At 40.8% G+C, this 13,244-nt stretch overlaps 1 protein-coding gene across 1 annotated transcript in view; it reads left to right on the top strand.

Moving 5' to 3' along the window:
- Nucleotides 1-13,244, top strand: part of VPS16 (VPS16 core subunit of CORVET and HOPS complexes) — a 46,776-nt gene that overhangs the window by 1,666 nt on the left and 31,866 nt on the right. Inside the window, exons 2-5 of the mRNA XM_075285126.1 lie at nucleotides 1,114-1,202; nucleotides 4,766-4,863; nucleotides 9,857-9,985; nucleotides 11,163-11,307. Coding sequence (XP_075141227.1) covers nucleotides 1,114-1,202; nucleotides 4,766-4,863; nucleotides 9,857-9,985; nucleotides 11,163-11,307 — 461 coding nt within the window. The remainder of the gene's footprint in view (nucleotides 1-1,113; nucleotides 1,203-4,765; nucleotides 4,864-9,856; nucleotides 9,986-11,162; nucleotides 11,308-13,244) is intronic.

Below are 13,244 nucleotides of genomic sequence, written 5' to 3'. Positions count from 1 at the left end.
CTCACCAGCATAGTTCTTCATTAAAGTACTCTGGCTTCAGTGTGCATGCCCTGTCTAGTGCTTGCGCAGTGAAGCTGGGATATATGTCCTCAGCTTCACAGAAGAACTGCGCAGGCACTGGGAGCACCGGAGTGAAGTTAAAGGTTTTTTTTTTTTTTAAATTGCGGGATTGGAGAATTTAAAGGGGCTCTATCATTGGGAAAAGTCATTTTTAGCTAAGCACATACTTGCAAATCCTTTAGAATGGCTATTTCACATGTACCTTTTGTATGTAAATTGCCTCAGTAGTTTTTGAATAAGTCCATTTTTATTTATATGCTAATTAATAATTAGCCTCCTGTGTGCACTATGGAAGTGTCTGTGTGCACTGTCTGCTATTCTCTGTGTATGAGAACAGGGAGATGCGTGATCGGCACAGCAGCCTCTGCTGTACATACACATAGAGAATAGCAGAGAGGGTGCACGATGAGACTTCCGGGTGCATGGAGAAGGCTAATTAGCATATGAATAAAGCCGGACTTATTCAAAAACTACTCAGCAATTTACATACAAAAGGTACACGTTGAATAGCCTTTCTAAAGGCTATGCAAGTATGTGCTTAGCTAAAAATGACTTTTCCCAATGATAGAGCCCCTTTAAATCCCTGTTCTTTAAAGAGGACCTTTCATGTCCTCAGGCACATGCAATTTTATATACCGCTAGAAATCCGACTGTGCTATTCGCATAGAGCAAACAGGGACTTTAGACACAGGATAGATCATCAGTATGTAATCTGTCAGGGCTCGAAATCCAGACTCCCCACAGATCATTAGAATCTGCTAGTGGATGGGCTACACATGCAGCACTGTTCCTATTCAAGTAATAGCAGCACCACAGCAGCTTCCTTTACAGTATAGCGATGATTCCAGTGAATTGCAGCGCCACTCTTATTACATGAACAGATGATCTGTGCAGGGACCAGTTGTCGAAACATGATGAAACGCTGATGACTTATCCTGTGAATAAAATTTTAATTTGGGGCCAGACAAGCAAATGCTTTTACTAAGAATTTCCACTTTAAGCATTTTTACAGTGATACTTTATTGTTAATAATAAATTTTCTTTTGCTTGTAGGAAATTTGATCTGTACCAAATGGAATGGAACATCAAAGAAGAATTTAAAGATTGTCTTGTAGCTGTTGGCCCATATGGAGGACCAATAGGTAGGTTTCGCTGGTGGACTTGCCTATATTAGTAGTAATGCTTAACCAATGCAGGGAATGCACAGGTAACCCCTCCCCCTATGTAACCCCAATAACTTTGTAAAAGTCATCATTACTGGCCATGTGGTAACCTTCAAAATAATAAGGGCAAGCTAGTAACCAGTTAATGTGTTTACTTATGCAAGCAAAAGCATTGGTGGCTACAGAACAGTTGCTGTGCCTTGTGTGCCATCACCCTTCGGCAACATACATACACGGTTATGAATCTATTTCATCTGCTTTGGTACAAAGAAAAGTGACAACAGGAAAACTGGACCGGCAGCAACAAGACCACTCCTAGAAAGGGCCTGGGCTTCTTAATAATTCTGGTGCTTCTTGAAAGGTCCTATATGCAAGAATTGATATATACAGCAGACAATTGTTGGGTTACCGCTATTGCCTCAAACCTTTATACGTTGGAATACCATTAGTGGGATACCAATTTTTACTTGACCTGCAGGTTCAAGTGAAATAAAGTATCTGTTTAATGAAGGCTATAATTGCCTGAGGTTCATAGATGCCTCCATATGTCATCCATCACTTCTCTTCTGTTAAACAAATATTTTGGGGGGCTCTAGTGACACAGCTGTCACGCTCTCCTTGAGTCTACCCTAAGCTGGGCATGGAGTTTGAGTGGAGCTGTCACCATGCCATAAGAAAGATTTTACTCTCCAATATAAGTATCATCACCAGCATCTATGAACAGGATTGTATAGGGAATGTACAAGTGCATCTCAATAAATTAGAATATCATCAAAAAGTTATTTTATTTTTCTTTTCTTTTTTTTATAAAGTACGGTAACTCAATTGAAAAAATGAAACACATATTATATTAGTCATTACAACTAGAGTAAACTTTTTCAAATGTTTATTTCTGTTAATGTTGTTGATTATGGCTTACAGCCAAAGAAAACCCAAACGTCATTATCTCAGAAAATTAGAATCCTATCCTATCCTATCCTATCCTACTAATGTTATAAATGTGAAAGTTTGGATGTTTGTGTGTTTGTTCCTCAATCACACAAAAACGTCTGAACGAATTTGAATGAAATTCAGCACATAGATAGATTGTAACCTCGATTAAAACATAGGATACTTTTTATCCCGGTAAATGACATGGCTTCACGACTGTTATGAATTTATGTTCACATACTATATTACACTGCTCCTGCAGCAGCCTTATCTCTGGTCCTAGGGCTATTATCTCTCTGTGTAAACACATGCTAATTCTGTGTACATGCATTTGCATATTATCTGATCTGCTCCAGGCAGTGCAGACATGGGCAAACATCTTTAATCCAAATTGGCAGTTTGCCAATTTTAAACATGCTTTGAAAAAGAGAATCTAATTTGTCGCAAACAACGAGAGCTATGAAGGAGCCAGAAGTCACAGACTTCTTCTCAAGCGGAGCTAAGGGAGATCATCGATGCCAACAACATGCTCATTATATGGCGTCCCAGAAAGCTGCTGAGATGCCGGAACAATCACAGGCACGGCGTGAGGAACAAGTTGAGCAGCAGGACAGCTTAAGAGCTGCAAAAACGCCAGAGCAGGCAAACCATCGACGGCAGCAATTTGCTGAATATAGGCGGTTCATCCACTCCAACAACCCGCAGACAAAGTTGAGGGCAGAGGCTAGTATTATGTAAGACCAACTGTAAAAAAAATGTTGGCCAAAAGAAAGATCTACTTGGTCGGGGCTCCTTTTGCATGAATGACTGCATCAATGTGGCATGGAGGCGATCAGCCTGTGGCACTGCAGAGGTATTATGGAAGCCCAGGTTGCTTTGATAGCAGCCTTCAGCTTGCCTGCATTGTTGGGTCTGGTGTCTCTCATCTCCCTCTTGACAATACCCCATAGATTCCACGAGTGGCTTGACACATGGAATGCGACACTTGTAGCCCATATCCTGGATACTTCTGTGAGTGGTGGCTCTTGAAGCACTGACTCCAGCAGTAGTCCACTCCTTGTGAATCTCCCCAAAATTTTTGAATGGCCTTTTCTTAACAATCCTATCAAGACTGTGGTTATCCCAGTTGCTTGTGCACCTTTTTCTGCCACACTTTTGGCTTCCACCCAACTTTCCATTCATATGCTTTGATACAACACTATGTGAACAGTCAGCTTCTTTAACAATGGCCTTTTGTGGCTTGCCCTTCTTGTGGAGTGTGTCAATGACTGTCTTGTGGACATCTGTCAAATCAGCAACTTCCCCATGATTGTGTCTTCTACTGAACCAGACTAAGGGACCTTTTTAAATGCTTAGGAATCCTTTGCAGCTGTTTTGGGTTAATTTATTCTAATTTTCTGAGATAATGACTTTTGGTTTCCTGGCTGTAAGCCATATTCATTAACATAAATAAACACTTGAAAAAGTTCACTGTGTTTGTAATGACTCAATATAATATATGTTTTTCCCTTTTTCAATTGAATTACCGTATATACTCGAATATAAGCCGAGGCCCCTAATTTTACCACAAAAAACTGGGAAAACGTATTGACTCGAGTATAAGCCGAGGGGGGGAAATGCAGCAACTACTTGAAAATTTCAAAAATTTAAATGGTCAGAGTTTTTGGGTGCAGTAGATGCTGGGGAAGGGGAGGGGATGTTTTAATTATCTGTCTGCCCCTTCCTTGGGCTTGAGGACTTTTTTATTTTATTTTTATTTTCCCCCAATTGGAATTCAGCCTGGCTGAATATAGGGTATCTGCAGTGCTCCTATTGACCCCTTCCCAACGGAACAGGAGCACTGCAGATACCCTATATTCAGCCTTGCTGTAGTCAAGCTAAATTCCAAGTGGGGGGCAGTTAGACAACTTTTTCTTCCCACTACAGCGTTTACCGTACAGGAAAAATATTTTTATAGATTTGTATAGCTGGCGTTTCCGGACACAGGGACACCTAACGTGTATGTGTTTCACAGTTTTAGTTTTATATGTGTTCTAGGGAAAGGGGAGGGGGTGATTTGAAATTTTTTTTTAAATTTTTTTTTACTCACTTATTAGACCCACTAGGGGTCTTGAACCCCAGGGGTTCTGATCACTAATGCAATGCATTACAATGGATTGGGGGGAGGGGTCTGCGTTCCAGCCTGCTAGCAGAAGTACCGTAAGTACATCTGCAGTTTGAAATGAACAGCATTGTCACGCTCCTGCCAGAAGTGTGGCGATGCTGCGGGACCGGCACCCGCCCCGGTGTATGTATGCCGGGTCTGTAGCTATAATATTGCTGAATTACCGTAATGACGCGAGTATAAGCCGAGGCGGACTTTTTCAGCACAAAAACTGTGCTGAGAAACTCGGCTTACACTCGAGTATATACGGTACTTAAAAAAACAAAACAAAAAACAAAACAACTTTTTGATGAAATTCTAATTTATTGAGATGCACTTGTATCCTACATAGCAGCCCTCTATTGAAATATATATCTGGAGTCCTCCTGACATAAATCTATATTAGTAGGCAAAAATGAGAAGAGAATTCAGTCTGAAGTTAATACTATACATTTTCTTTTTCCCCCAGCCTTAATGAAAAATTATTTGACAAAAGAGAGAGGTAACAGTTCAAGACCTGTGTTGGAGATTTATTCAGCATCTGGTGTCCTTTTATCTACCCTAATAGTAAGTACCGTATTTTTCGGACTATAAGACGCACCTAGGTTTTAGAGGAGGAAAATAGGGAAAAAAAATTTTGAAGCAAAAACTGGTAAAATATTTAATATACGGGAGTTGTAGTTTTGCAACAGCTGCAAGGCCACATTGACAGGTGACCCTGCAGCTGTACGGGGATGCATAGAGTGTTTTTTTTTGCGGGGCCAGAAGTACTTTTTAGTTATACCATTTTGGGGAATATCTATTTCTTAGATCACCTTTTATTGAAAAAAAACCCGGTGGTTTATGATATATGATTTTCTACTTTTATATATATATATATATATATATATATATATTCTAGGGACAGGAGGTGATTTAGAACTTTTATTTATTTCATATTTTTATTATATATTTTTAAAGCTTTTTTTTTTTTTTTTACTATTTTATTCCCCCCCAACTGTATTGCCGTCTATGGGACATTCTGTCTATTAGTATTACGGCTGGTCATAGACCCAGCCGCAATACTAATATATAGCAGTGACAGGCCGGGGAGCCTCATTAGGCTCCCGGCTGTCACCCGAACAGGTCGGCTCCTGCGATATCGCCACTCAGGAGCCGGCCTGCAACTTTACAGGTATGGGGCCGGTGGGGACCGGCCCCGGGGGAGAAGGGGCCACCGATACTGACCCGGCATCCGCTGTACTAGAGAGGCGGATGCCGGGGAGGGATAGATGCTGGCACAGGTGCCGGGGCCTGAGACATCGCTACGCTCCTCTGCCCTGCATGAAGCCCGCGGCGGGGGGACGGAGGAGCGGAATAGCAGCATCACTCCTTTCGCTGCTGGCTTCATGCAGGGCAGAGGAGCGCAGCGATGTCTCAGGCCCCGGCACCTGTAATGGCGTCTATCACTTGCCGGCTTCCGCCTCTCTATTACAGCGGATGCCAGGCGCCACATTCGGACTATAAGACGCACCCTTCTTTTCCCCCCAAATTTTGGGGGAAAAAAGTGCGTCTTATAGTCCGAAAAATACGGTATGTTTAGGAAGAAAAATGTAACCAAACATTCACTAAATTATATTCTATTATTATCTATCTATATATATATATATATATATATATATATATATATATATATATATATATATATATATAACTCAAATTCTGTAGTAGTCTGCTCTATACTAATCCACAGTTCTCGCCTGATTTGACTGATATTTGGCACGCCCCCTCTCTACCCACAGGAGCAGAATAGTGCGCACGTTACATCTCGCTAGCATCCACACGTCATGAGATTGGGGCCCCTAAATTTAGGCCCTATGCATAGAATGGGGAAAAGTGAAAGCACTGAGGGGAAAACAACAGTTGTGATTGACAGGGACGGATTATAGCGACGGCACCAAAGAGTTCCTGCTAAAGAGGCCGCACCAACACACAAAAAACACAAACACCATATAAACATCACACAGACAGCGCACATACACCAACCTACAAGCACAACACCACACAAATACCACAACACACAACACAAACACCACCCCATAAATAACACACACACATGCACAGACCACACACGCACGCAAAGATATTCAGATGGATGCACACTACACACACGGACGAACAAAGCACATGCGTACTCGCACACAACTACCACATGCATGGACACTTGCTCTGTGCACGCAGAAACACATGGATCACACGCGCACACACACGCATACATATACTCGGACCATACACACGTGCACACACACATACATACACATGGATCACATACATGTACACGCACGTATGCACTGACAAAACATGTCTGGTATCCTTAGTGGCTGCTTGCACACTGCAGTATTTTTTATGGGCCTCCAGGTCATGGATTTGGCGGTTCCATAGACTTATTTGTGCACAAAGCTGTGAATTTTGCAGGCTCTATGGAGATGTAGAATCCATGACTCGGAGACTGTAGTGTTACTGTAGAGTGCAAGCAACCTTAATGAGCAGCAATATTGGTCAGCCAAAAACTGCCTCATAGTAAGATTGTCATTATTGCTTACTATACAGGGAGCTTTCATCACTGAGCTCTACAATAGATAGTTGTGTAACTGGAAACCAATTTTACTCTTTTGTCCATGAACCACTTATAAATTACACTGAAGGGAGGGGGGGAAGGATTGCACTATATTGTTAACTGGCTGTAAATTAGTAGCATGACTAGTAATGATGGGGCCCTGTGGCGAACTTTTAACATTGCCTCCCCCCCCCCCCCCCCGACTCAGAAGACCCCAACCAACCCGCCCGCCTGGATTCTCCTGCACACAGTATTATACCCCATAGTGGCCCCTGCACACAGCATTATGCCCATTCACCCAGCATTACGCCCCATTGTGGACACCCATGAACAATTATTATACTCTGGGGGCTTTTCAGAACTCAGAGCATAATAATGGGAGACCCGGGAGGGATACAAATATAAAAAAAACCCACTTTTACTTACCTATCCCTGGCTTCGCTGTACTTCCCGCTGATGGTGGCTATCTTCAATGACGTCCGGGACGTCATGTGACCAAAGGATGCAGAGGTAAGAGAGGTAAGTAACAGTTTTTTATGTTCCCTTATCTTTCCTGGGCCTCCGGTCATTTAAACTCTGGGGGATCTTTTCAGACCCTCGAATATAATAATACTGTTTGTGGGGCCCACGGTGTCGCTTACCGATCCCGGCCTCTGGCAGTATCGGTAAGTAAATAGGGCCTGTTACCGTCCGGAGTAACTCCAGCCAGTAACAGCCTATTAAAAAATAAAAATTTTTTAAAAAATCGCAGCGGTAGAGGCTATCGCTGGGCCCTGTGGCAGCCGCTACTGCTGCTACCCCAGTAGTTACACCCCTGGTGTTAATGTTTTATATGTTTGCATAAATTAAAATTTTTGATAAAAAAAAAAATAGTTCAAAAAATAGTTGCAATGGTTTATACTACATAATAAGTATTGAATATATAAAATCAATAAAAATATTGAAATGAAAAAAAAGTTGTTCACATCAGTGTTACGACAAATTAGTAAAATGCCAAAATAATAAAAATTTTAAGTAGAAAAAAAGATTTACTTAAAGAGGACCTTTCATCAGATCGGGCACAGGCAGTTTTATATACTGTTGGAAAGCTGACAGTGCGCTGAATTCAGCGCACTATTGGCTTTTCCGATCTGTGCCCGGTGTAAAGCGCTATTGGTCCCGGTACCGTAGCGCTTTAGTGTCAGAAGGGCGTTTCTGACAGTTAGCCAGGGACGCCCTTCTGCCCAGCAGCGCCTATCGCGCTGTAGAGTGTGAGCGGGGAGGAACGCCCCCTCCCTCTGCTCACACAGCTCGTCCATAGACGAGTATTATCAGGAGCGGGAGTTGGGAGTTCCTCCCCGCTCCACAGTACAGTGTGATAGGCGCTGCTGGGCAGAAGGGCGTCCCTGGCTAACTGTCAGAAACGCCCTTCTGACTGTAAAGCGCTACGGTACCGGGACCGATAGCGCTTTACACTGGGCACAGATTGGGAAAGTCAGCTTTCAAGCAGTATATAGAACTGCCTGTGCCCGATCTGATGAAAGGTCCTCTTTAAGCACTCTCAAAATGTGAATATTTTCTGCGAGTGAAGCCGCGGGTATTGTACTAGTGTATATATAATTATGATTATAGTCTAATAAGAATTGTGGCAAAATCTATGGCACATAAACACGTAACATTGCAGTGAAGCTGGGCCACTATACAGGGCATGGAGCTTTCTGCTTTTGGCCCTGTATTGTGTATTAAATGGGAGCTGGAAGCTTCTCCATACAGATGATTGGTCCAGGGGCCAGTTTTCGGTTCCGTATTGATCAGGTATTTTTGGCCTGTCCTGAGGATAGGACATATAAAACTGAGCCTGGACAACCCCTTTAAAGAAAGTCAACAGGAATATGATATTTAAACTAATCATAGTACCTTGCAGGGCTGTTTGCACATTATACAATTATATGTTTCTTATTCAGGACCACCACTCTATTCTTATAAAAATCTACCTTTTATCCCAGTGTGAATGAGCAGAATAATGTGCTGTCCCTAACTGCTACCTGACTTTGCCCCCTCAATGACCTTCTACTAGGCAGGCCTGGTAGAATTCAAAAGGTTCTTGGACAGCTTTTTTTTTTGTTGCGTTTTTTTTTTTTTTTTTTAAGCCAAATCCAGGAGTGGATTGAGCAGAAGGGAGAAGTATAAGTACTTTCCATATGTCTTTGCATTCCTCTTGTAGCCATTCTTGGCTTTGGCTCAAAAAACAGCAACAAAACCTGCAGCAAAAAAAAGCTGCATTTCCACAACTTGGGACCTCAGCCTTAATGTCTTGACTTGGTGGATGTTGGGGAATAGGTACAGAATGCCTTATTAACTGTATTGCATGTCCGTGGGTTGTGTTCCAGTAATCTGCGGAATTTTCGTCCTTCCTTACATAATTCCCCCTTTTTGTTCCCTCCCTCTGGCCTCTTGGGACCTCCAGACCCCTACCAACTCTTGAGCCTACCTACGCCCCTGTTGTTTCACTCTGTGTCTCGTCCTTGTAATGTCCTTGTCTTTCATGTGTTTTCTGTTTCCTTGCTTTGTCCCCCTTGGTCATTCTGGCCTCTGGAGTCTCCTTTCCCTTGTAATTTTATATTGATTGTTCGCATTGCCATTTGTGAGCAAGCCGCTATATTGACCCCTTTCGGGCCTTGTTTTTCTTTATATGCATACTATGGCTTGCCTTGTTTTGCATGTTTTAAAATTTAATAAAAATTGATTACACCTAATGGTATTGTATGAACCAGTACAGATACTGCGGTGGCCCTTCACCAGTCTTTCTTTACATGCTGTTATCACTTTTGAACAACTTTTCAACGTTTTATGTATTAAATACCTGACAATGTATCTAGTCATGAACCAGCTAAAAAGGTCTGGTCTTAAACCAGTTTAAATGTATGAAATCCATACATTATATGACCCTACAAAAACACTAACATATATTTTGTGTGTTTATAGTGGAAAAGTGGACAAGTTGTACATCTGGGATGGACAGTTTCTGAAGACCTAATCTGCATTCAGGAAGATGGAACGGTGTTAATATATGATATATTTTGTGCATACAAGCGTACATTTACCATGGGAAATGTAAGTAAGCATGCAGTGTTTTACTTTGTAAGTTATTTGGGGTGTTTTCAAGGTAATGACTAATAAAAAACAAACAGTGAAATAAACCTCTAACATTCTTATTTAACCTCTTTTCAATGAAGTACTGCTCTGTCTGTCATGAGTGGATGCTAGTTCCTACATCATGGCAGTTATATCAGGGATATTCTTCTATGTACCTATGAGATTGCAGCAGCTGCTAACTAATATCCATACTAGGCACCTCTGCCAGGCTTGGGTCTGTCTCCAATATACATTTATTAGGCCATCCCACATTCAATAAAGTTTTACAATCCCTGCCACTCCAGAGAAAATCTTTTCTCAGTCAAAAAACAATACCCCCCAACCCCCCCCCCCCTACAATAGAGTATTGCACAATACATGACATAAATACAACTTTGCAGATTTGCTGACTACACTGAGAGAAATGTCCAAGTTTTTTCATGTGTATATGTATATATATATATTTTTTTTTTTATAAATCTTTTTCCAAAAAAGCTGATCAACTCATTGATTGAACCCCTAAATAGTGTCATTGAAAAATATAATTTGTTCTCCAAAAAACTAACTTTTACAATGTTACATAGAGGGGGAAAAAAGTATTTATTTATTTTTTTTAAATGGGGTTAACAGACTTAATCATTAAAGAGGTTAAGTGGACCCCCCCAACTAATTTCAGATTGTTTTTGTTTGTTTATTTTTACCAAAATACCTCTGTCCTGATCCCCATTTATATCTTTGACATATTTAATTGGGTTGGCCAGGAATTTTGTATTTATGGCCTATTTGTAGTCCATGCCACAAATATCTGATTGATCGGGGCTGATGGGCAATCTCTGCACAGATTATCTATTCTGGACCACGTCTTAGACTTATACTATACACTGCGTGATATCGGAAGCTGATGTCTCTGATCCCTGTGCAGTGGGCAGGGAGCTGGTACTGCAGCTCAGCTCCTATTGAATTCAGTGGGAGGATACGGTATAAATGATGCATGCATCTGTCATTTTATACCCAAACCTTTCTCTAGAATGGAGATCCTCTGCTCCCCTGTTCCAATTGATGCTGAATAAACATGAATGGAGAACTATGAAACCTCTGCATTGTACTATTTTACTATAATTGTCGCCTTGAACAAGTACGTCTTTCTTTATGCCAGGAAGTTAAGCAGAACCAGGTTCAGGAAGCAAAGGTATTTCATTCTGAATACAGAACTGGCATTGCAATCTTAACTGGAGCGCTGAAGTTCACCATTGCATCAAATATTGAAGAAATAAAATTACGCAGGATGCCAGACTTTCCAGGTATGTATTTACCGGTACTTGCTTTTAAAATATGTTTAGCACTCAGTTTTTTTTTCTAGGAATTCCAGATTTTTTTTTTCCTTCTCCAAAAACAAACTACTAGTTAAAGCATAACTTAAGTAACAAAATAATTTTTCACAAATGAATAGTTCAGGTGGGGGCACATGGTGGCTCAGTGGTTAGCACTGCAGCCTTGCAGTGCTGGAGTCCTCGGTTCGAATCCTGCCAAGGGCAATAAAAACCATCTGCAAGGAGTTTGTATGTTCTCCCTGTGTTTGCATGGATTTCCATCCCATAATCCAAAGACACACTGATAGGGAAAAATGTACATTGTGAGCTCTATGTGGGGCTCACAATCTACATTAAAAAAAACCAAATGAATAGTTCAGTTGAGTTAAATTGATAGGTTTGCTTCTCCACTTATCAGGCTTGGTTACTTTTTACTTAGGACTCTATGGAGGAGGAGGCTGGAAAAGTGACAAATCACTGTAGCTACTAAACTCTATTACGTTGTGAGTGAGAAAATGCTTTTGACGCTGCTGTATTTTTCAAGATAACTCTCTACTAGTGTCCAGAATGAAACAGCAGCAGCCTCGCCTCTCCCCACCCCTCTCCATTTCTCCTTTGTATGTCCATCAGCATGAGATAGGAATAAAGCTGTATTGTTGCAGTCCATATTTGGACTAGTACACTTTGGGTACAAGTAACCCTTTACTTTCCATCTCAATATATATAATATATATGTCATGACTGTGCTTTGAACTTAATTCCTTTACTACAGTCAATATATATTTTTGGAGTCATGCGATCTGTGTCTATGTTGTATTGGCTTAACTTTTCCACTGCGACCTCCACTCTTTTGTGATGTGTGTTGTTTTTAAATGTCCTGTCTTCCCTCTTTAATAATCATGTTAATAAATTATTTTGTATACACTCATGTTTTTGCATTATTCATGATTCTAACATTGATACTGGGTTGGAGTATATCTCTCCATAAATTTGTGTGTGAGGCTGAGTACAGAGATGGATGCTTTACAGACCAAGAGTCTGAGTGAAGATAAAGAGAATTAGTAAAGTCCTGTAGAGTATGTTGGCGCTATATAGTAAATTATTATTATGGACCACCCTTGCAAGTGGAGAAGTAAGCATATTTCTTCAATAAGATATATTACAAATATTTTTTTTATGTTTACCGATACTATTCATTTCTGAAATGTTCTGTTATTGAAGGTATGGTTTAAAGCATACCTGAGTTTTCATGAAATGTTGAAATATGTGCAAGGTCTTGCTGTGCATGTTCTTTCAGTTTTTCTGCTTCTAATAATCACATTATGTCTGCAGCAGATTTTACATTTCTCTATCAGGCTGTGGTCTGCCTTATCAATTACTACTACTACTACTTGTTATACATTTCTAATTCTGCCAGGAGTAACTGTAAAATAGCAAACAAATAGCTAAAACCCCAAACCAAATGACCATAATGTAGGAGAATCAGGGACTGCAAACATATGCCTGCATAATTCAGCTAAAAAAGATCCCTGACACAGGAAAAGATCAATCTATGAGCAGGCCAGGATGACTCCTTGCTGTCTGTGAATAATATCCCATCTGCAACTAGACAAGCAGCCAGTAGATGCAAGTGCATAGAAGAATTCTCTTACATTTTAAGCTGTGATATGTGCAGATTGTACAGTCCAGTGCATAGAGAAAGCGGTTTGCAGATTTTTCAGGCACAAAACAGCACTATTTTTTAATAAAAGTGCATTACATTTTGATCAAGAATCACATGCTGTATGAAATGAGACCACATTGGTTGAAAAATTAGATTCCATAGGGCCAGTTTCAAAGAAAGCTGATTTAAATGGTCACTATCTGAGATCTGTAGTTTAAACTTTTCCCCAGAGCCCAGCTTACGAAATTAGACCTTCAGATAGGTT

The sequence above is a fragment of the Leptodactylus fuscus genome, chromosome 8, assembly GCF_031893055.1.
Source record: "Leptodactylus fuscus isolate aLepFus1 chromosome 8, aLepFus1.hap2, whole genome shotgun sequence".
NCBI lineage: Eukaryota > Metazoa > Chordata > Amphibia > Anura > Leptodactylidae > Leptodactylus > Leptodactylus fuscus.
This window is presented reverse-complemented; position numbering and strand designations above follow the sequence as displayed.